Source organism: Parasteatoda tepidariorum, chromosome 2 (assembly GCF_043381705.1).
Source record: "Parasteatoda tepidariorum isolate YZ-2023 chromosome 2, CAS_Ptep_4.0, whole genome shotgun sequence".
Lineage (NCBI taxonomy): Eukaryota > Metazoa > Arthropoda > Arachnida > Araneae > Theridiidae > Parasteatoda > Parasteatoda tepidariorum.
In genome coordinates this window covers 64,447,948-64,473,651 of record NC_092205.1, presented here as the reverse complement: position 1 = coordinate 64,473,651, position 25,704 = coordinate 64,447,948, and the positions used below count along the sequence as shown (strand labels likewise).

The following is a 25,704-nucleotide window of genomic DNA, read 5'->3' as shown; positions in this document are numbered from 1 at the left end:
TATGATAGTTTTGATTAAACTTCTTATCGGTGCAGAATCAGGACAATCACTTCACTGATGAAAAATAATATCGTTAACCTAAAACTTAATACGTCCAAGTACCCGCCATTAAAAAAAAAAACTTTATACATTTGAAATTTGAGGAAATCTTAATCGGATATTAAATTGAACTATGGTTTTTTTTTTGTTCAAGCTAACTGTTATATCGTGCAACAGATTATTAATTTAAAAATCAGATGATTTATGAGTTCTCATGAACGATTATGAATTCTCAAAAACTATGCGGGATGACATTTTATACTTATAATTATATTGCTTTCTTTTTATAAGATTTGCACAGATATTAAGTGCTATAAATTTAGAATTAAATTACACTGCTGGCCACCGTAAATGCGAGATCCTGAAGTAAGCATGCAAATAACATAAAATTACAACATGCATTAGCGGATGTGAGATATACAAATGATTAGAATTTCAGCACAGACGCATATTACGTGCGCCTGTGGCGCCACTTCAAAGCGCTATTTAAGGCTTGGAGAAATCGACGATTTCAAGTTCGGCAATAGTGTTTTTCTTGTGTTTTTTTCAAAAAGCGATCAATTATGCCTCGTAGAAAACAGCGATCATCTTTTGATCAAGTATCCGAGTTTGACAGAGGAGGATAGTGGCCTACCGAGATTGTGGATTATCTTTCATGGAAATCAGCAGTCGTGTTGGACGAAACCAAACAACTGTAATGCGGATATGTGATCACTGGATGCAGGAGGGTAAGACGGTCCAACGTGTTCGATTGCATCCATCTCAGTGCATAACTTCACGTGATGGCAGGTGAATTGGGAGCATGGCAGACACAGATCGCTCAGTCATATCACAAACCATAGCACAGCGCATTCAGTCTGTAACGCATCATCCAGTGTCTGCACGTACCATTCGACGCCGTTTACAGCAGAGTGATCTGTCCGCAAGACGTCCATTACTTCGTTTACCGTTGACGTAGAGCCACAGACGTCTCCGCCGCCAATGGTACGATGAAAGAAGGATGTGGACGGCGGAATGGAATGAAATTGTCTTTACTGACGCGTAACGCTTCTGTCTGCAACACCACGATGGCCGCATTCGAATCTGGAGATACCGTGGAGAGAGGATGCTGAACAGCTGTGTTATGCACCGCCACACTGGTCCTGCACCGGGTATTATGGTGTGGGGCAGTATTGGATATCATTCTCTCCCTCCTCTAGTACGCATTGCTGGCACTTTAAACAGCTAGCGATACATCTCCGAGGTGCTGGAGCTAGTTGTCCGTCCTTGCTTTCAGAGCCTGCCCATAGTTATATTTCAACAAGAATAATGCGCGACCACATGTGGCACGCATTGTCCAAGGGTTCTTCATCAATCGCTAGTTGAATTGCTTCCCTGGCTAGCTCTCTCTCCGGATCTTTCACCGATTGAAAACATAATTGGTTCATAATTGCTCAACGATTGACACAGATTACATCCCTAGCTGCCACACCAGATCAACTATGGTGACGTATGGTAGCTGCTTGGTTTGCTCTACCCCAAGACATCCAGAGTTTCATTGAATCAATGCCGAAGCAAGAGGCAGCGGTGATCTCCAACAATGGCGGCAACTCTGGCTTTTGATTTTGGCAGGAACCACACTTCACAGAAGTCTAAAAATTTAATCATTTGATACTTGATCAGCATGTTATCTACAAAATAAATTTTGTTGCGATATCTCGTGTCTTTCTTGGTGTTGCAATTTGGGTGGCCAGCAGTGTAAATTAATTTATATGCATATAAACAAAAAATATATATAAGCAAAATATAAATAACAAAAATAATATATAAATAAATAAAGGAAACGTAAAAATTCAAATTTTTATTTAATACATTGCATTGGAATTAATGAAGCGGGTTAATATCCTAAACAGAGTAAATTAAAATAAAGAGAACTCATTTCAGTTAAAATAGTCCTTTATGTCCAAAATCAGTTTTTCAAAATAAATACTGTTTTCAAATTCTGCGTTGAAACAAATGTAAAAAAATTAAAGGATTGCCCTATCGGTGCTGCATTGTAAAATCTTCCAGAATATAAACACATTCTTTTTATTACAGACAAATTAAGAAAAGATTTTATAAAAATATTTTCCTTTGGAGTTCCCTAATTGGAAAACTGGAAGAAATTTATTTCTCCATCCTAGATAAAGACAAAGCAAAAAATATTTAAAGGACAAAAATTCTCAGCTAAAAACTCATTTGAAAGTCTTTTTTTCTTTGTGACACAGAAAAAAAATTATAAATAAAACAATTAGGAACAAATCAGAAATTTCACATTTTACTTTCGAAAAAAAGCCACTCTTTTAATACATATTTAAAAAAAAGAATTTAAAGAAGTTCATTGTTGACAACACATTTTCCAAGAAACTGACTACGGACATTATTTAAAGGGCTTTTTTAATGCAAAATAAGTTCTCTTTATTTTCATTTACTTCGGGCGATATAGAAGTCTGCTTCATTAATTCTAATGCGATGTGAAAATCATTCAGTTTTCTGCTTTGTAATTTCGATTTAAAATGAAGCATTGTTAAGTATTTCTTAACATCATTGAAATGAAATATTTAAGTTAAATAGAAATAATCTAAATTTTTCCTAGAAATGTAAATTTTATTTACTAAAAAGTGATAGGTAAATGATTATTTAAGTTTTTCTATATCAATTTTTATAAGAAACATAAATTGATACGTACTAAAAAAAGGGACTAAAAATGAATTGAGATTTGAGATGAAGGCGCAAATATTAGATATACGCTGTTATATAAAATAGAGATACATAGTTATTTATTATAAATATTATATTTTTGTTATTGTTTTAATAATAAATCTAAATCCAGTGTGGCAGTTTTGTTATTGTTGTTGGTATACATAATTTTTTTTCTCCAAATTTTCAAGTGAATTTCTTTATATTTTTTGGTTGTCATCAGCATGAAGTTAATAAAAACCATAAATGTATGTTTTCTTGTTACATATTTTTGCATCTCAAATTTACGAGTGATGTTTATTTCTCTTGTTTTACTCTGCTATAAAAACGATTCTAATTACAATTGTTTTTGAAATTAGGAGTCTAAAACTAAGAGAGTTGTTTCTTGATTATTATGTAATTCTATGATAATTTCTTATCGATGTCTATCTATTAATTACTGTTTTACAATAATTATTTTTGTTTTAAATTACATTATTATGCAGTTATAAATTTACGTTAAGGAGATTGCTTAATAGGATAATTTCGCCCTTTTAAGTTAGCTTCTGGACGATCTCGTACATGGGATATGAAGCAACTGCGCATGTGCTCGCGTTTATTTTAGATGCTACATATCTTGGGAAATATATACTTGAGGGTGCCCTTTGGCGAAATTGGCGACTTATGTTTGGCGCTATTCCTGTTTGCGCGGAACACTGTGGTAACAGGAATGGCGGCCAAAACATAATGATATTTCAATAAAACATTGGAAAATTTCAACAAAACATCCGAAGCAAAAATTAATGGAGTAGGCGCAGAAAGAAAAAGAAGAAAAAACTTCTCCATTAAGCTTGAATATTCTCAGATTTAGGTGTACAGAATTAACTAATAACAATTAGATACAGTCTAAATTCATCATGAATAGAATCTGTGTACCTCCCTCGCCACAAAAATTCGCCGAAATGCGAATCGAAAATGGCGTCTGTAATACCGGACTAGCGGTGACATTTTTTTCTTAAATCCCTTTTTATGACTGCCCACCTACCTTCGATCTTATTATCCAGATTCAAAAGTAACTTTACCAGCCGGTATCCCACGTAGAACTAACAGACCTCTAAAATTATAACCGTTGAACATTTAAAAATAACGCAAAAATCGAAACTCATCAGAATCACGATTGGGTTTCAACATCGCCCAGTTTGGCGATCAACCGCGATCACATGGTGGCGAGAATCAAGGGGCACCCTCAAATATTGTCTACCCCGTATCTTTACATAAAGTTAGTGGGATTAACTTCACTAAGACAAAACTCCAAGTACGCTGTAAATAGCTGCTAAATATTGTTTTCTGTTTAGGCCTACTTTCGAACTTAAAATATGAACATGGATTGCGAATTTAAAGAAATATATTGATGAAATTTAGCAACGAAATTACAACAATTGGATGAGCGAAGATATAGTATAAGTCCATTGTAAATGTTTCTTCTGATTTTTTAATTAAAGTATTAACTTAAAATCTTACGTATGGGAGCGTACGCAACTAACGTAAATTTGCAAAATCTCCGTAATGATTTCGAACTTACCGATTGTACCAAAACCATTACGGAAGCACTTCCGTAAACACTAACGTGCTTTTCGGCTAAAAACACGGCAAGTGTTACGCATTGTGTACTAGAAAATAAATCGGCCTAATTTTAAAGGCCTGGAATCTCCCGTGTATTGAAATGTAATAAACCGAAAAAATACCAAAAATTGGAAGAAGAATTCAAAGTAAAATATATTACTTAATTTTAAATTAAGTGATCTAGGACTTGAAAAAATTAAAATTTTTTATTCTTAAAATTTGAGTTTTATATGTTTATTGAAATTTTAAAATTATCTAAAAATTTAATCATATACGCTATCTCGTATTTAATCTCTCTATACATATATATATATATATAAGNGTTTGTTTATTTGTGGCTTGAAGTTAGGCTCGCAGAAAATGCCGTTCATGGGTTAAATTTAGTAGGAATAACACAACCTGTGACGTAGGCTATAGTATACCCAATTATAAATTATTGTTAAGGATTGCTATATAGAATAATTTTGCACTCTTAAGTTAGCCTCTGGACGCTCCCGTACATATGATCTGAAGCAACTGCGCATGTGCTCGCGTTTATTTCAGATCAGTGGTAACCAACTGGTGGCCCGCGGGCCGCATCCAGCCCGCCAAGTCTTTTTTTGTGACCTATGAACTAAAATATATCAGTTGTCATTTTTTTTGCGGACAATTTCCATAAAAAATCTATATGGGTTTAAAGTACTTTTGTTTGTTAAAAAAACATAACTTCTTCGTTTCTGTGAAATTTAACAAACCAACGGTGCGAAAAATTTATTTCTCAGGTAAAAATCTACTTCTTATTTTAATTTATAATTCAATACTTTTGTTTAGTACAACTTGATAAAAATCTGGCAGTAATATTTAATTATCCTTCAAACATAAAAGAGTCCTATATGAAATTTTGATAAAGTTGCGGCCCGCCATTTGACTGGCGTTTTTAATTGTGGCCCCCGGCCTCATGTCAGTTGAAAACTCCTGTTTTAGATGCTACATATCTTAACGGTATGTTAGTGGGATTAACTCTACAAAGACAAAACTGCAAGTACGCTGTTCATAGCTGTTAAATATTGCTTTCTGTTCAAGCCTACCTTCGAACTTAAAATATGAACATGGAATGCGAATTTGAAGAAATATATTGATGAAATTAAGAAACGAAATGTGTGATGTTACAGCAATTGGATGAGCGAAGATATAGTATAAGTCCATTGTAAATGCTTCTTTTGATTTCTTAATCAAAGGTAAAACGATATTCTATTACGTTAGCGTTTTTAACTTGCTGGTTGTCTGATAGCTGAAGTGCAATACAGTACTTGACCAATTGCCAAAGCGTGAGAGATAGTGCTGGAGTGTCAATACTCAAAAAGTTTAAAAGTTTCCATTTCGCATCGGATTCATCTGCAGTGGGTCCCGCAGTGGACTGATCATTAAGACACGGTTCCCAGAAGATCACCGAAGTCAAGCATCACTGGCTACGGTCAGTGTGCGGGTGGGTGACCACTTGGATCAGTCTGCGTAGGGACCGAGGGTGTGCGGTATTGGTCCTCGTTAAACTGTGCTACCGTAAAGTGCTCGACTTCGCGCGCAGGTCGTCGGGCTACCGAAGCGGGGGTGCCATCCCCTCCGCAGAGGATCAAAATTGTGATGGCATGTCTTCAGATCATCCTCCGTGATGTTTCCCAGACCGTCGCCAATAGCCCATTGTGCAGCTCTAGTGCGACGTAAATCAACAACAACAATCATCTGCAGTGGATTCCTTCCCACGTCGATCTTGAAGGAAACGAGATTGCGGACACTTTGGCTAAAGCTGGTGCTTGCGAGGCATCTGTGCCGTCGACACCCCTCACCTTTTTGGAAATCTTCTCAAAAATAAAACACAAAAACGAGACTACTTGGAATGTCCCCCCAAAGCACCCATGGTATTAGTGTTCTCGACCTGGAGGTTCCCTGGTCCAAGGTTTTAATAGACAGGGACAAACTGTTCTTGCCCGCTTTCGAAGTGGTCACCTTAAATCAATGAAATTTTCGGAAGGATCCAAGAACTTTGAAATTTGTACCAACTGTTCTTCAGACCAGGCTTCTCCTCACCACATTCTCGCGTGCATGGGGTTCAGCAGATGATCCATTGACGGTGTTGGTTTTTTTTGAGGGTGTATAACGTCATGGACCTGGTCTAGCACTGCTGGTCAATGGGGGCGTGCATCAACAACAACACAACTTACGGATATTTGCGAAATCTCTTACTTTCACTTACATAAGTTTGATATTTTTTCACTGGTGCATACGCAATAACTTAAAATTTTACGTATCTTATATATCCTTATATATATTCTTATATATCTTATATATCTATCTATTATCTGTATATCTTTATATAATGTAAGAAGAGAGTGAAATGATAACACATAGCCAATCACACGCACAAAACAACCAATCAAAATTGAGAATGCATGCGTGTGATAAGGTAATAATTTTTAATAATGCTGCCTGCCGAAATGTTATAGCTTGTTGCAATTTTTATTTTGTTTTGATTATATCTAATGACAACGTGACAGTTATCTATTGTTGTCCGAGCATTTTTATTGGCCGGAAAATCACGTAGATCCAGATTTTTCTAATTCATTTCCATATTGTTTAAGTTGTCACCAGCATAAAATTAATAAAAGTTATAAGGGTATTGTTTTTGTATAAGTATTTGTGTATCTGTAATTTAAAGTTATTTTCCTTTACTGCTATTATTCCGCTTTGAATTCTAGACTTTAAAACTACGAGAATGAATTATTTTTTTTTTATTATTAAATGTAATTATGAACTACATTTTAAGATAAAGTTGTTTAGAAAGGTGGTCTACTATTATTAACCACTTTACAATAATTATTTTTGTGCAAATAGCATTAATATACTGTTATAAACTACAGTTAAAAAGATCTGTTCAAGGATCTACAACTTAATGATCAGCTTCATGCATGATGAGATGCAAGCAAAAATTGTATTTAATATATCCGCCCCTTTGCTAAGCGAAATTATTAAATTAGGGTTGTGAACTCTTGAAAATTGTTTGAACAATATATTGTTATGACAATATACGTATATGTTATTTTAAAAAGAGATTACTTAGGAAAATTAATTCTGCTTATTAATCGATCTAAATACTTGTAATACTTATAGCTAATTATATTTGGAAGTGAGAAGTGGAGGTAGAAGCGTAAGCAAACTGAATTCCTTTCATCACATATGTGTTACGTGAATAATTTTAACTTAAGTCAAAAAAGTGTTTTCTGCCAAGTTTGCATCTCTCCTTATCATTAAAACACAATAAATATAATTGAAAATTTAAATCAAAACTTTAAGGAATAGGAAAAATTTCGTTTTATGTCTTCGGGCAGTGATAATATCTTTTATATGCGCTTAAATGAATATTTAAAAATACAATGGGTAAAAATTTATTATTTTAATTTTAAAAAATAGCTATTGTTTAATATTTTAGTTGCTCTTTATCATAAGACATAATTAATTCATACAGCCAAGTAATTATATATTTCTTTTAAACTAAACGCTCCGAATCTTAGAAAAAATTTGAATAATAATAAAGCTGGTATTTTTTGTTTGTGTAGTGGAAAGACATGAGTTAAAACCATTAAAGGTTCCATTTTTTTATAAAAATTTTTTTCATGTTTATTTTTATGCAATAGAGAGGCGGATAATAGTTTTTTACGGAAGCATCTCGAGTGCTTTTAAACGTTTCTGCTTCTACTTGATACAACGAAAAGTTAAGTTTGAGTTAGATACTTGGAAAATTGTATGTATTAGATACTGGAAAGAATATGTTCGCATCAGTTTTAAAAGTATTGATAAGTTTTAGTGTTGTGACTTATAAACAGAATCTATATAAAGAACTTTTTACTTGTAATTTTAACTTTTAGATATTAAAGTTTACTAATGTTAAGGGGGCACGATTACATTATCAAGAGGTGATGGACAGTCTGTTTAAGTTACAGACAACACAAAACCATTGCCAAGCACCTAGCGTCGTTTTTTAGAGCTCTTTTAGTGACTTAGATATTATTCCCACGTATTTTTGACCTTAGCCAGATGACGTGGACAGCACAAAAGTTTGTACAGCTTTCTAAACTTCCACACTGCAACCAACAAGCTAACTTTCAGCCACGCCGCATTTAACGTACTCTTTGATCTGCGTATACACGCTGGTTGTTTTGTCAGCTATTAGAATCGAGCACATGACCGACATCAATATGAGCTACGCTATAACCAACAGTGCACTCGGAGCACTTAATGATTGCATAACAACATAAACAAATTGTTTTTAAATAATTCGCAAAGTGACTTTGATTGCTAACGTCACGATTGAGCTCAATTTGTTCACGCTTGATTGCAATTCATTTTGGGTAATGACCCAAAGATACTGCTTACTCATGCACATTCTGTATTTCCACAATTTAAAAATATCAGCAGATTTAAATGGTGGTAAACAAGAAGTATGAGAACCACGCTTTCCACACAAAAAATGTGCATTAACTATTCCGGCTACGAAACTACAGAAGACAATGTGTTTAAAATGGTTCTGATAACGCAAGGTAACACAGATTAAGGGAAATCTGCTCACACACTGAACACTTACCAAGGAGGAATTCAACCAGGTCTGGTAAGAAAACTCACTCTGCTGACCCAACTGGTAGGCGATTACTCAATACAGAACCCTGACTAGGCGGTCTGAATAGTCTTAAATTAAAATACAAAGTAAATAAATATATAAATAAAAGTAAAAAAAAAAATTAACTGTGTGATTTATATAAATGTGCAATGAGTCGTGAAATAGAGCTTTTGACTCCCATTGAGGTGACCAAAGACCCCTGGTCGATTTGAATTCAGCCCCTGGTTGCATCGACCACAGTGCTGACATAAAATATCTTCAGTGGTAGACAGATCATGGGATAGAGTAACCTTGCCGGCCAGAAAACCGTGGATGGTTTTAATAGTTCTCCTCTTCAGGTAACGCAGATGCATGTTTGTTTAATCAAAAAGTACTCAGCAAAGGCAAATTTCTCCCCTTTACTTGATCGAGGAGTGTCCTTGTCTTCTGGAATGAGTTGGTTCAAAATTACAAGACTACGGAATTAAATATTGATAGTTGTAAACTCAATATTGCGTCAGCTGTTCAACGACGGTTAAGAAATAAAAATAAAAATGTACAATTGTACTAATTAATCATGCAGAGACCAGCGGTGTCTTAGAAGATAGAGCACTTACCTTTCAATGAAGAAACTCAGATTTGAATCTCAGTATTTGCTTACCGATACGAATTCTCTTCTCCCATTGACCATAGTGCTTACATTAAATATCCTCAGTGGCTCATTGATATCATCATAGGTTAGAATTCCCTTTCCTCTAGGCTTATTCTGGGAGTTTTTGTGATTTTCTTCGCTGTTTAGCGCAGACGCAGGTTAGTACCCTCAAAACGTTTTCCACGAAGCCTAGTTTATTCAATCCATGTGTTCTCCTGTCTTCCGGTTTGGGTTCAAGATCATAAGGTTGATCATTGATGGGTTGGCTGTTCAACCCCAGTTAGAGAATAAAATGAATCTAATCATGTAGGAAACAAACTATAAAATCGGAATTACAATTGGGCTGGTCTTGAGAAATGTGTTACATTTGGTAAAGGATTTATTTATTGAAGGGAAATGTCTTGCTCCATCATTTAATCCTAGTTACAATCTACCATTATAACCGCAAAAAATAGTTTATCTGAAAACTTGTTACTTTCTTCAGGGGGGCAACATTCGTAGCCCCCCTGTTAACCAGATCTCACACTCAGTGTGTTAAGTTTTCTTTTTATTTTCTGAACAATAAGAAATATTAGGTCGAAAGAAATATTGTAACAAAAAAAATTTACTTTAAATCTTACAAGATCTGATAAATGAGACAATTTTTATAAAGCATTGGTTAGAATGCACACTGTACTGAAAAACGATGGTTTAAACAATGAATAGAGAAAATCTTAAAAAGATATGGGTTTTACATAGAGAGCTAAAGGCTTCCATTCTTCATCCGCATATAATAAATTTTAAACAAATTATTATTTGTTATAATATTGTCCGTAAACCCGTTTAAATATTTTTCACAAAGTATTAGAATGTTCTCCACAAAAAAGCATGATTTTTTAATTCTAGAGGATGATTTCAGTTCTAGTATAATGTCCGTTTGTAAAAAAAAAAAAAAATCCAAATTACCAAAAATTGGAAAAAAGAATGAGGATAAAAAGTCCTAATCATTCTATTCGGTTAAAACTATTTGAAAATGGTTTTTACCTGCTCAGTTCATGAGTATTTAAGTTCATCATTTTTTTTTAACCAAATTAGTGCTTTCGTTAATGACATTGCGGCAAGTAAATTTTCCTCCGCCAAGAGTATTCATAGCAGGAGTTCCTAATGACCTGGAATAAATTTCTCGGTACTTAGCAATAACGCAAAGCTTCAATTTATAGCAAAATTTATTCGTTTCATTAAGGTCTCATTTTCACGCCTTCAGTTTTATATGTTTTGGTGAATTAATTAAGAACGTTCACTTAAGAGCCTTTATGGTACTTGCTGCTTGTCATCAAATTGTTTACTTTAGTTGATAAGTTATGGGGAGGACTAATCTCTTGAAAACACTAACTCACTTTTAAATTTATAGCTGGGCATTAATTGGAGAAAAATTAAAGAAAACTGTACATTAAAGTGGGGAAGATGTGATAAAGGCTTAAAATTAAGTGATTTACGTACTCATTTCCAGAATTCATAATAAGAATTTTTTAAGAATGTGTTTAAAATTTGATAGCTATGTTCTTCATTTTGATTGTCCTTTTTTGACGTTCATAAATCTGCTCAAATCAATAGAAAAAAATGGAAGTTATTCAACGGCATTTCATAGCGAATGTTATTTTGTATTTTAAAAAATAGTATATCACTATGATAACCGATATTTCATTCTTAAAATAAAACAGATTAAATTACGTTAAAAAATGCCAGAATTCAGAGTCAAATCTATTTTTACAGGAATATGTTACGGAACGAAAAATCTGATTTACCGTATTTTTAGGGAAAATAATTACCATATCATCACTGAATCAATCTAATTAAATAAGTGTTTCTGCAAATTTCACTGCACAATATTTTAAAGTAAAAATTGATTTTACGGTGAAATGGATTTCATGATTGCTGTGCCCTAAGCGTCAGTATTTTATAATTTTATCCTGAATTGTTTACTATGTATGTATAGTTCAATTAGTGAATAAAGGAAAAAAACGAAAAAACGAAAGGATTTCAATTAATTAATCAGAAAATTTGTAAATAAATGAATCAGTAAGTCTGAAAATCATTGAAAGGGGAAATATAATGTAGAAGAAAATCATTGAATAAACGATTAAAAAAAGGCACGAATCCGTGAATTGACGATTATTATTGACGATTGAATTGATGGTGAATTACTACTATTTTATTTATTTGTTAGATAAATGAGTTTAAAACATGATATGTATACAATTGAAAATGTATATAGAGAGATTCAATCTATGTATATATAGAGAGATTGAAGATGAGATAGGGTATATGATGAAATTTTCAGATAATTTTAGAATTTCAATAAACATAAAAAAATCTGTTTAACTCAAATTTTAAGAATAAAAATTGAAATATCTTGAAGTCCTAGATCAATTGCTCTAAAATTAAGTAATATATTTTATTTTGAATTCTTCTTCCAATTATTGGTATTTTTTTGGTTTATTATATTGCAAGACACGGGAGATTCGAGGCCTTTAAAATTAGGCCGATATATTTTCTTGTACACAATACATAACACTTAGTTATTTTATTTATTAAAAAAAACAGCATTGACTTATTTGATTACGTTTATGTCTAAGTCTTAATCTTATTTAATAAAAATATGCAAAAAAAATCAAATTTCTAACTTAATAGAATAAAATATTACGAAATGAATAAAGCATTGAGGGTAATAGATGAGCTATTTACTTTTTGAAATGATTAGAAAAGTACGATTTCGATCGTTTAACATAATTTATTCTTATTACAGCATTATTACGTTTGGCAAATTTTAAAAACGCATTATGAGTCTAAAAATCAGTAATAAGTTTATGACACCTGTTATACAAGTTTATATATAATATAATACACCAGTTTACGTTTATATAATACACCAACTTATGTAGGTTTATAAGTTGGTCTAAGATAATTTTGTTACTCCAAAGTAAAATTTGACCAAATCAATTTGGCTAAAGAAGCATAAAATGTAATGTGTTTTAAAATATAATGAGGCAGGGAAAGGTAAAGAAAATAGTAATTCAATTTCATAATTTGGACTTAATTTGGTCGGTTTTGCAACTCACTTTAGAGATTGCTGGTTTGCAAATCACTCTGGACTTGAGTTTTGATTCAAAAAAAAATATTGTTAAATTTTGAATCAGACTACAAATATCCAAAAATGTTTAATGTGTTAAATCCAAAGGTTAAATAAAATCATTTAGTTAATATATACTTAAAATAACTTACATATTATATGACTAGGAAGAAATATAATTTTAGTAATTGGTATTTAATGAGAAGTAATTTAACGATGGCAAATTTTACAACATATATATATTACAACATATATATATTTACAACATATATATATTTACAACATATATATATATATATTTATATATATATTTATATATATATTCAGCACACATTTTATTTATTATATATATTTTCGTATGTATATTTTTTTTTACATGGTGACAGAAAAATTGAGATCCTTTTCCACTTTGTTAATAAAGAATCGAACTATCAAGCATGTGAGCTGTCACAAACATGAAATCTTAACATTATAAGTTTTAACGTTACAAGTTTTAACGTTACAAGTTTAAGCACTACACGAGGAATTATTTCAAAATTTATTATCATTGATTTAAATGTTGAAGAATTTACTCTAGTACACATTCCTTTAACTTCTTAGAGGGTGGAGTGAGTAATAGCAAAGCAAAACTTATATGATTGCGTAGAAATCTTTTGGGGTTGGTGAGCGTCAGCGAACTGGTGACGTCACCCTATTGTTTTAAAATAATTGCACATTTCTTTTTCGAATTTGCAAACTATCTTTTAAAAAATGCCAAATATTTAAAGAAAAATATTTTAACACGCATGAACTTACAATATATGCTAAAAATTTATTCTCGTCTCAGAAATTTATTCTGCTTTAATCTTTTTACTTCGTCTTTCAATGAGCATCACAAAGCAACCAAAATGTATTTTTCTTGTGTAAATCCCGATATATTTCAACGAAAATGGATTCTTCATGCAAATTTAACAATACATGAGAGACGAGTGCTTTTTTATTGGATATTAAAATCAATAACAACATTTCGGCAAAGTGGATTTTGGGATAGCAGGAAGTAGATGCGTTACTTTATTAACGTACAAGATTTTTCCGAAAACCAATGTTGTAATTTTTACCATGCCATATTGGAAATCACTTACCCACGTTCCAATTATTCATAACAAATGAGGTAGAAGTTATTGATTGTCATATGTCATTTTTTTAATAGTAGACATTTTATTAATCTTGAAGTCGAAGCTATCATTTATTGAGAACATTTCTATACACCACAGTTTTTTTTAATAAAGTAAAAATATTGATTTTTAAATATTTTTTTCTGAAGTTAAAACCCATTCCAAAAGTTATTCAATTGAAAATGGATATTTTTTAATTTGTCATTCTAGTTAATCGGCATATTTTATCCCTTTAGAATGAATATATTATTTTTGTTTATCATAACAAGTTATTCGCAAAATATTCAACGGGATTAATAAGTTCTACTAAAGTTTAAGAAAATATCTTGTTTCACGATAGTATAAAATATTTTTCATCGTATATTTCATTCGTTTTTTCAAAATATAATAATATAATATAATTTAATTAGTCATCTAGATTGACATTTCAATTATTTTGTTTAAAATAATTATGTATTTCTACTACTTTAAAGGGTATGTGGCTAAAAATAAAACTATCAAATCTGAGACACTAATTAAAAAATATATTGCCAGAAGCTGCAGTCTTGTTCAAGTTTTAATTTCGTTCGAATCTAAAACTAGGGTAAACTAACCAGTGAAGGAACACTTAAGCTTCGCTTGCCTTTTAAAAAATCATATTAATTTCAAAATTCATAATTTTAGTTAAATGACAGTTTAGTTAGTGTCAATATATTTGTTACTAATTGGAAATTATGTAAAAAAAATTGCAGAGAACTTACATAATATTGTTTTAAAGTTTTGGAGGTTCAAATAACAAGTAGTAAGAAGACCAAGTGAAGGAACAGCTCTTACCAGTGAATGAACATCCAGTAAAGGAACACTTAATTTTGGCTATTTTCTAATGCTCTTTATGAATTTATGAGCCATACAAATATTTAAAAACAAGCCTATTCTTGAAATTATAGCATATAAAAACTTGGAAAATGTTAACTTTTTTTTGTAACCATAAATTGAAAATAAAAGTGTCAAAATATTAACACTTACTGTTCATTCACTGGGAAATCTATGCCCATTAAAGGAACATGCCTGCTCTCTCACTGGTTAGAAGTTGTTTTTCGTATTTTTAACATACTTTTGATGCGGAACATCACTAGAGGTACAAGAAAATTAAAGTTTATCTTTTATTTTCATTAACTTAGAAAAAGAAACAGTAAAGGAACACTTGTTCCTTCACTGGTTTTTCATCGTTTGGTGATCCAGTGAATAAACACCCCCTTATCTCAGTACTTTATTATCTATGATGCTTAAAAAAATAAAACGTAACTACAATAACTATATTTTGAATTCTCTTTTTCACACTGAGAAAAATAAAACTACTAAATGCAATTGATTCTACTTCAAACATATAAATACAAACACTCACCTTATAATTTTTTCAAAGAAACAATGTGTTGCAGAGATAATAACAAATTCAAAAATTTTTCCAGAGAAGTCTATTTGACCATGAAATCCAAAACATTGCAAGATGACTTCCTATTGTTTGGAAGTAAGCTATTGTTACCAATCAATCTAACGAAAAACTTTCAAATTCTTATTTTTAATCAATATATATGAAATGTTCCTTCTCTGGGTAGTGCTCCTTCACTGGTTGGTTTACCCTAATTCAGTTTCGAGAGTATTTAATTTTCTCTACCCAAATATAAGATCGACTTTTTTTTGTTAAAACAAAACACAATCAAAAAATTTGAAGAAAAAAAATATAATGAATGAAATCGACATAAATAATACTAAAAGAATATTAATAACAATCTTCACGAAGATTATAAAAAAATCTGGTAAAATTACTTACTGTTTGACAATGACACTTCTAGCAAAAAAAAACTAATCATAACTCTGGCTAAAAATCTAAAAATACACAGTATTTAAGTCACTCATACGGTAATATTTCAAATCATATGGCAACGGTTAACTAGAAATTCTGGCTCTATTCTGATTTTTTTCATTCTGGTTTTAAATCTTATTACCACACACTTAAAAAAAATAACTGAAAAATAAGTTTTAACGAAAAAATAGTTTTCATGCTAAGCTCAAAAGTACAATAAAATCACCAAATTCTACCACATTTACCACATTTTATCACATGTTATAAAACTACATTTTATTGTTAATTTTACCTAAGTCCCTACTAAAGCGCATCGATAAAAATTCTGGAGCTTTTTGGTTCTCCCATACAGCCAGAAACAGTGTTAATTTCACCATACTCTGGTAGTTCTGGCCATCCTATTTCTTAGCGTGCTTTAAAATTAAGACACCAATTGAATTTTAGTACGTTTGGTCAATATATTATTACCAGCGGAAAAAAAGGCAATGGAACCGATGGCCTGTCAGGTTTAATAAGAAGTAAAGAGCTATACAGATGAAGGAATGGCGCCTTTTCTTTGGTGAATGATATTTTAAGCATTGAGCTCTCCTGCATTATTTCCCGTTTTTAGAATAAAAATTGCTGCGTAGATCATGCGATAAAATATCGTAGGACCGTCTTTTGATTTATTTTTGAAATTTAACAGTGGCCAGGGAACTGTCCTTGCATCAGAAAGGTCCTGGGTTCGAATCCCGGGATGTTTCTTTCTCTCTGTGTGTGTGTTCTATGTCCTTTCTCCTTTGTATCTGAATGTGTGTGAATGTGATCCGCCCCATAAATGGGTTGTGGTTGTGAGAATGGCGTGGCAGAAGTCAAATTCCTGGCCATAGATGGCGCCACTTAAAAACAGGAATAATCGCACCCCCACTGCCTAAAACAGGCATACGACAAAAAAAATATCAGCAAGGAAATAACCATTTACGCCTAGAAGTAAAAAAATAAGTCTATATACATTTGATCAACTAAATGCCGCCATATAAGTCAAGTATTTCTCAAAAAAATTTCACAAATGAGTGTATATGTAGCATGAAAATTATGAACAACATTTATCCTCTATGTTATTTCACACATAACTTTTAATTGCATATTTCACAATTCTTAATTACAAAAATGCATTTTCTAATAAAATAACTTTTTGCATAAATTGCTAGCCCCTTCTTACAAAAAGTCAAAAATTACAAGAATTATATTTGCACATAATAGAATAAAATCGAGAGCAGCATTTAGCAAATTTAAAATTATTACTGACCATTTCGGTAGAAGTATCCTCATTTGTGTGATAAACATAAAAGGTAACCGTGCTTCGTCATAGATAATGATGTATATGATACCAAACTAGAATATATTGCTTTAACCAATTGCCTGTCACATTTTAGTTACAAATATTATATCTGAATTAATTCTATTTATAATTAATTGTTTAAACTAACGTTAAGAAATTATGGAAACGCCATGCTGCATTAAAATAAGTTAGTAAATTAACATTTTAAATTTATAAACATATTAAGAGTTTTCCAGATTTTCTATTTTATTCCTATTTTAATACTGTTTTACAGAGCTATTTTACTGACTCTTCTCAATAACCTATTAGTTTTAAGTCTTTAAATATTTTATAATTTGTTATTGCTAATTTTTTAACTTATCTTTTCATCATGTTAATTTTGAAAAAAAAAATCGCATGCATTTTGAAATCACTCGATTCCTTAATTCTCTGTTAATAAAGATGGGTGCAAAACACTGACGGTTTATATCTTTTTAATTACGTTTTTTTCGAACCACCATGTGTCTATTTCACACATTACAGTACATGCTCTTTATTTAGTTTCGACATTTTTTTCCATACTGAACAAACTTCAGGGAAAACTGAATAAAAACATGAGTGAAAAAAGACTTATTAATAACTAAATTGTAAGATTTTTAAAAAAATATGGAACGAAGGTAAAATCAAACTCCATTGAAAGCAAGACCACACTGAACCCCATCTTTAAATTTTAACAATCGACTCTTTAAAGAGTACTCTTTTAAGTCTTCGAAACGTACATAGATTCTTTTAAGAGTTGTAAAAATTTAATTATATAAGACAGGAGAGAAAATAAAAGTAAACTGTAGTTACAGTCTTAGTAATTCAAATTTTTCTCATTTAGGTAATAGATTCTGTGATAGTAAGGCAAAACAAGTTTTGATCAGAAAGTTTAATAGTTCAAATAAGCGATATTCTGTAGATAAAATAAAGAACATTAGATGGAAATCCGCTGTTAGGATTGATTGTTTTAAGGTAAAGCAACTCTTTACTGAAGCAGTACTATTCTAAGAAATTTCTGTAGCATGGTAGGCAAAAGTACTACTTTGCTACTTTTTTATTACGGAGATAGGATGAAATTCCACCAGTGGGTGGAAAACTGGAAATAGTTTCGTATAAACAGTACACGTTTAAGTGGCAACAATTCAATGCAACTATTAGTGATAAGAACGTCTGAAAAAGGTTATTTGAATGCAATGATTAAAAAACTTTATAATATTCGAAACATATTCACTTTCAAACACTATCCATCATTGTGAAACGGATGTCGAAGTGTTTCACTTTGAAGTAGTGCATATACAAGTCCCTTATAAAGAAATTTCCTATAGCTAAGTCATCGATAATGCCATGAGATTTACCATTAAAACTGAATGTGGATTTCCTTAACTAATTTCGGGAAAAGTTTATTAGATAGTCAATGCGAATTTAAGACATGAATTAAATCGCATAATTTTTCGAAAATTATTTCAAAAATGGAAAAATTAGAGCATTAAACCATCTCCTTTTATCCTAATAGTTGGAATTCTAATAAATTAACTAAGTATTAATCTATTAAAATCCTTCAACACAGCATTATATATATATATAAGAAACAANTTTTGCATTTATAGTCACCAGTGGGGCAACCCTGTAGATGATAAATTTTTTCTTTTCGTTATATATTCATTTCATTCATTTGAAAAAGTAAATAATAGTAATAATAATTGACTAAAATTTAAAAAATCATGATATTTCCAGTTTCTTTTCTGAACATATTTTGAACAAACGTGAATAAAATGATGAAGGGATCATAATTCTCTAATAAAATTATGCTCAGAATTTAAATTTTTTTTAAAGAAATTATTAATTCCCTTTTTTCATAAAGCAAATTTAAAAAATGGAATTTGAAAATTTCACAATAACTAAAAGAAAAAAAATATTGATCAGTTTTGAATCGGAATTTTAAGTATCAAATTTAGATAGAATAGGAACAAAATGATAGAAATAAGATGAAAAGAAATTAAAATGCAAAATAAAAAAATCAACACGAATTAAATATTATCTTCAGTTATATTTTACTTTGTTTTTAATTTCAAAAAATAGCAAAGGTTGCAAAATTAGTTGTCATGCAAGCATTAATCATTTTTTTAAAAATTTATTTTTCCTTAAATTATAATACTTAACACACAATGTTGTATTAATTTTTGCAAAAGAATGAAAAAAATTTAAATATTTAATTTTTATAATGTTAAATGTTCATAATATTTAATTTTTCTGTTATATAATTGTGTTACACATTTTTTTTGGCTAAAGGGAAATTTAATACTCCACAAAATTCATCCGAATATTTCTAAGATAATTTTCGGAAAGAAAACATGATATTATAAGCTAGAAATTATAAGAAATATTTTAATTTAAACTTCTCACCTTTAAAAATTGTGCTTAGCACCAGAATTAATAGTTCTAAGTGACTATTCATCATCGTAAATGCCTATGTTTTATTTAATCCATATTTTTTGGTCCCATATGAAATCCTTCTAATACTTAAGAAAAAATGTCACGTATGTAGTGTCATGTCTCATTAAAAATGTCATGAAATGCACATCAACACAAGTATTCCACATTAATACTAGGTTCATTAAAAAGTAAACACGCTGCACATTTTTCTTCCTTTTTAAATTTCTTCAAAATTTACAAAAGTTGTTTTCAAATTGCCACAAAAAAATATTATTTAAATAAATTTTATTTAGCAGTTTATCCAAAATCTGCATGAAAAATAGCTGATAGCCAGCAAGCATTAAAACTTTAATGAGAACAAACGCATGTCATCTTCTATCCTCGATTCTTCCTCTCTTACTGTAGTGGAGGATGTGGAGCTCCCTTACTGTGTTCTCGAAGATCTTGCTCCTCCGCGGTCACGTGAGCAGGAAAGGGATGCGCGGACCGTTCTCTATTTTCTTTTTAGATATTCTTCGTCCCGCTTCTTATTCTCTTCGTCTCCACTCTACCATACTTTCTACCCCTGATCTCTGAACTGCATAAAGATAAGATGGGTGAGAGTATCAGAGGAGAAAGAGGCGATAAAGCCTCTGACGTCAAGCTGAAAACAATATTTCAGCTTTAGTTCCTTCACCTGAACAAAGAGAGAAATAAATTGGCGATATTTTTCGCTATTGTTCGTAGAAGAAATCACAGAAAGTAAAAATTTGAATTTTGTTCCATTCAGAACTGCTGCTCTAAGGTATTAACGTAAATCAGCTCATCTTGAGTGTGTTTAATGAGTGACTTTCAATTTAAAATTTTGGAAGTAAAAAAATAAAATTTCTGCTGTGATAGTAGAAATAATATTAAAATTTTATCAAAATGTATCTGATGTTTTTAACATTTAATTTTTCTATCTAATAGTATACCGAGGCGATAAAGTCTCTGACATCAAGCTGAAAATATGTTTTCAGCTTCAGTTTCTGTACCTAATAAGGGAGAGAAATAAATTGGAGATATTTTTCATTATTTTCTTAAAGGTAATTACAGAAAATAAAAAAAAAGCGTTGTTCCATTTAGAATTACTATTCTAAGATATTAATGTTAATCAGGTTATCGTAAGAAGTGACTATTCATTTTAAAAAATTTACTTTAACATTTTGGAATTAAAGAATACTATATCTGCTTTAATAGTAGAAATATTGTTAAAAATTTCATTTAAATATAGCTAATATTTTTAATTTTTAGCTTTCCTATCTGATACACCGATCTAGTTACCTGTGTCATCCTCACAGGGATGTCACTATTTATGTAAAAAGTGGTAGAAAATCAAGTCACTTTTATTTATTTATTACCTCCTTAATAATTCAATCGTATCCACTACTATAATTTAAATTTCATATAATTCATATGCAGCTATTTTTTACATTCAGCTTCTGTAGTAAAATGAAAAAAAAACATGTTATAAAAAATTGCAAATTTTAATTTAAGTTAATAAATTTTAAATTTTGGAAGTCAGCACTTTTTGCATTTATAGTCACCAGTGGGGCAACCCTGTAGATGATAAATTTTTTCTTTTCGTTATAAATACATTTTGAAGTTTTGTGAAAAAAATAATAAATTCTCTAATATGGTATAGTAGAAACAATGTTAAAAAATCTATCGAAATACAACGCATAATTTTATCTTTCCTATCTGATAAAAGATAATGTACTTTTTAACGGTGTGTAACTGATGAAATAAAATTCAATGCAGTAATAAGAAAAATATTACAAATTTCATTGAAATATATCTAATAATTTTAGCATTTTATCTTCTAATACACCTTTTAACACTTTGGATAAACTTTGATAGTAGAGGTAATACCAAAACTTCCAAATAAACATGTTAGTTGATTATTGGTGTTATAAAATTATAGTACACAATCAGAAAAAGCGAAATACCCGAAAAAAATATTAAGAAGAAAAATCTTTTTTTAAATAGTTAAAATGGCATGATACTCGAATATTTTTTTTGTCGCAAATTGAATGAAGATTAAATGATGAAAGTTATTGTGGAAAGTGAGAGACAGCAGCGACTACAACTTCAGCATTAGTTCTTTTACCCGATCATCACCATCACCTGAGGAAAGAATATTGAAATAAATTGCAGTGACATTCACTATTATCCAGCAAGAAAAAAAAAGAATTTTTACAATTATGTGTTATGTCAAAAAATACAAAGCTGGAAATTAAAATGTATTTAACATGATGAACAATCCTGCTTCGAAACTAAATCCGTAAATTTTTATTCGCATTAGAATTTTGCTTATACCTTATGAAGAGTAGTTATATCTAATGGGAGTCAATCGCATTTGATAGAACTTATCATAATGTGTGTTCTTGGTAGGCGTTGAGCTGATACAGGACATATAAAAAAAATTATTTTATAGCTATGGTTTAATGATTTGCAAGAAAAGTGCCTTTTCTGCAAATTAATTGTATTTTAGGGTTTGGAGGGCACTGCACAATTTTATTCGAAATGAAATGCTTCTTCGTCGAAATTATAATCGTCGTCGAATTCGTCGAAATTATTATTTCGTCGAAATAATTCGTCGAAACAGCATAATCCGAGCGACTCTCCCGCACTATATAGATTATGATTTTTTAAATTCCCAGTAAATTAAATTTTCTAAAGAGAATACTTCATGGAAGTTGATTCTCGGAAATATAGGACGCTAGCGACTACGGAAAATGATACTGTGGCGTAACTACCACTACGAATATTAAACATCAATTAACTAGTATATAGGACATGCTTGCTTGATTCAATCTTGAGGTATCTTTTCATAGATGAAGGTTGGCATTGTCTAATGGTCTTCCCCCACACATTGGTGACCTGCGGACGTTGGTATGATTACGACTATTTCGATGTATGGTCGACATTGAACAGTTGATTTGCTATTTGTGACTGCATCATTGTCCTCCTCGTGCTGCTGCTTCTCAGTTTCGCTTATACACAACGGATCCTGCACACACTCGACTGCTAATAGCAACACAGGAGTGACCACTCACGCAACCATGTACTTAATACAGCCCTCATGACTGATGCTCATAACCCAGTGACCTTAATAAAGCTCTCCCGGTCTTTCACAAATACAGCAACTAGTGGTATCCTTTCATCGAATTCCATCCCTGATAAAATTCTGGTGGGGGAGTATTGTGGCGTAACTACCACTACGAATATTAAACATCAATTAACTAGTATATAGAACATGCTATCTTGATTCAACCTTGAGGTGCCATTTGATATTTGAAGGTTGGCATCGTCTAATGGCCTTCTCACACAATACTGTTTCGAAATAACTTTACAAGATAACTGAACTACAAAACTGGAAAAAAAAATTAAATTCGGCTGTTATTGATTTAAAAATTTCACGAAAATAAGAACAACCCCTATTCTCAGTTGACTTATTTCAGAAACAGNGAGGTGATAAAGCCTCTGACATCAAGCTGAAAATAAGTTTCAGCTTCAGTTTCTGTACCTAATAAGGGAGAGAAATAAATTGGAGATATTTTTTACTATTGTTCTTAAAGGTAATCACAGAAAATAAAAAAAGCAAATATTGTTCCATTCAGAATTACTGTTCCAAGGTATTAATGTTTATCAGGTCATCGTAAGGAGTGACTTTTCATTTTAAAACATTTCATTTAACATTTTGGATTTAAAGAATACTATATCTGCTTTAATAGAAGAAATATTGTTCAAAATTTCATTTAAATATAGCTAATATTTTTAACTTTCAGCTTTACTATCTAATACACCTATCTAGTGACCTGTGGCATCCCCACAGGTAATTATTTATGCAAAAAGTGGTAGAAAATCAAGTCAGTCACTTTTATTTATTTATCACCTCCTTAATTCTATCGCAACCACCACTATAATTTACATTTCATATAATTCATATGCAACTATTTTTTCCAGTCGCTTTCTGTAGTAAAATGAAAAATTATGTTATAAAAAAATTGTCCATTTTAATTTATGTTAATAAAGTTTTAAATTTCAGAAGTCAGCGCTTCTTGCATTTTTAGTTGCCAGTGGCAACCCTGTAGAAGATAACTTTAACTTTTGAATTTCTTGTCATTATAACTATATTTTGAAGTTTTGAGAAAGAAATAATAAATTCCCAATATGGTGTAGTAAAACAATGCTAAAAAATCTATCGAAATGCATCACATAATTTTAATTTTCCTATCTAATAAAGGACAATATACTTTTTAACGGTGTGTAACTAATAAAATAAAATTCAATGTAATAATAAAAAAAAATATTAAAAATTTTATTGAAATATATATAATAATTTTAGCATTTTATCTTCTAATTTTATCTTCATTTTATCTTCTTTAACGTTTTGGATAAACTTTGATAGTAGAAATAATACCAAAACTTCCAAATAAACATGTTTGTTGATTATTGGTGTTATAAAAATATAGTACTCAATCAAAAAAAAGCGAAATACAAGAGAAAAATATTTATGAAAAAAAAAATTTTTTTTTAATAGTAAAAATTGCATGATACTCAACTAATTTTTTTGTCGCAAATTGAATGAAGATTAAATGATAGAAGTTATTGTGGAAAGTGAGAGACAACAGTAACTACAACTTCAGCACTAGTTCTTTTACTCAAAGATCACCTGAAAAAAGAATATTGAAATAAATTGCAGTGGCATTAACTATTATCCAGCAAGAAAAAAAATTATTTTTTATAATTACGTGTTATGTCAGAAAATACAAAGCTAGAAGTTAAAATGTATTTAACATGATGACCAATCCTGCTTCGAAACTAAATCCGTAGATTTTTATTCGCATTAGAATTTTGTTTATACCTTATGAAGAGTAATTATATCTAATGGGAGTCAATCACATTTGATAGAACTTATCATAATGAGTATTCTTGGTAGACTTTGAAATGATACAGAACATATAAAGAAATTATTTTACAGCTAAGGTTTAATCATTTGCAAGAAAAGTGCCTTTTCTGCAAATTAATTTTGTTTTAAGGCTTGGAGGGCACTGAGCAATTTTATTCGAGTTTGAAATTCGAGCAATTTTATTCGTCGAAACAGCATTACCTGAGCGACTCTCCCACACTATACAGATTATGATTTTTTAAATTCCCAGGAAATTAAGTTTCTGGAGAGAATACTTCTCGGAAGTTGATTCTCGGAAAAAAAGAAGCTAGTGGCTACGGAAAATGATACTGTGGGGTAACTACCACTACGAATATTAAACATCAATTGACTAGTATATAGGACATGCTAGCTTGATTCAATCTTGAGGTACCTTTTGATTGATGAAGGTTGGCATTGTCTCATGGTCTTCCAACACAATACTGTTTCAAAATAACTTTACGAGATAACTGAACTACAAAACTGGAAAAAATTATTTTGCATTCGGTTGTTATTGATTTAAAAATTTCACAAAAATAAAAACAATCCCTATTCTCAATTCATTCCGCGTGGGCACTTATTTAAGAAACAGCTTCCTTAATGCGATAATTTCAAATCATGAAAACGAACATTTTCCTATTTTTGCAGATTAAATACAACTTTGAATGAAAATGCCAACCTTAAAATACCTGAAGTGCAATTGTTCTGCTTTAAATTAACATTTAAACACACATAAAAATCACTTTCAAAATTTTTAATGTAGAATTATTTGTTCTGCTAAATAATATATTATTTTACAATACATGTTGCTCGAACGCATTCAAATAAATTTCAGTTGCTTTTATATATTTATAGTTCAGTAATCATTTTGCTTGTCATTATGTGCCCATTCTGAAAATACCCATTATCTCTTTTATTCTACGCCAATTGACGTTTTGTACATTTATAAGTACTCTGTAAAAATTGTGGCACACTATTTTTTTTTTCAAGTTTGATGTTGAACAACTAGAATCTTGTTTGAAGGAGCTCTTTTTTACAAGTTTAAACCAAATATCTATTATGTTTATCATAGAAGTTATTAGCCATAGAAGTTATTAGCTTCCATAGGATGGTTAACTATCGGTCACGAATTGGCGCGAAATAGTCAATGTTTTCCATGTTGCTTTTTCATGTAGAGAAACAAAAGTTCACCCTTAGAAAATGTATATGTGTTTTTAGTTAAGCAATAAGAATA

At 30.8% G+C, this 25,704-nt stretch overlaps 1 protein-coding gene across 1 annotated transcript in view; it reads right to left on the bottom strand.

Annotated features, from left to right (window-relative positions):
* LOC107444002 (synaptogenesis protein syg-2) overlaps positions 1 to 20,102 on the bottom strand; it is a 97,713-nt gene extending 77,611 nt beyond the window's left edge. The window contains exon 1 of the mRNA XM_071177677.1: positions 19,490 to 20,102. Coding sequence (XP_071033778.1) covers positions 19,490 to 19,544 — 55 coding nt within the window. The 5' untranslated portion in view covers positions 19,545 to 20,102. The remainder of the gene's footprint in view (positions 1 to 19,489) is intronic.
* Positions 20,103 to 25,704: the final 5,602 nt, after the last annotated feature.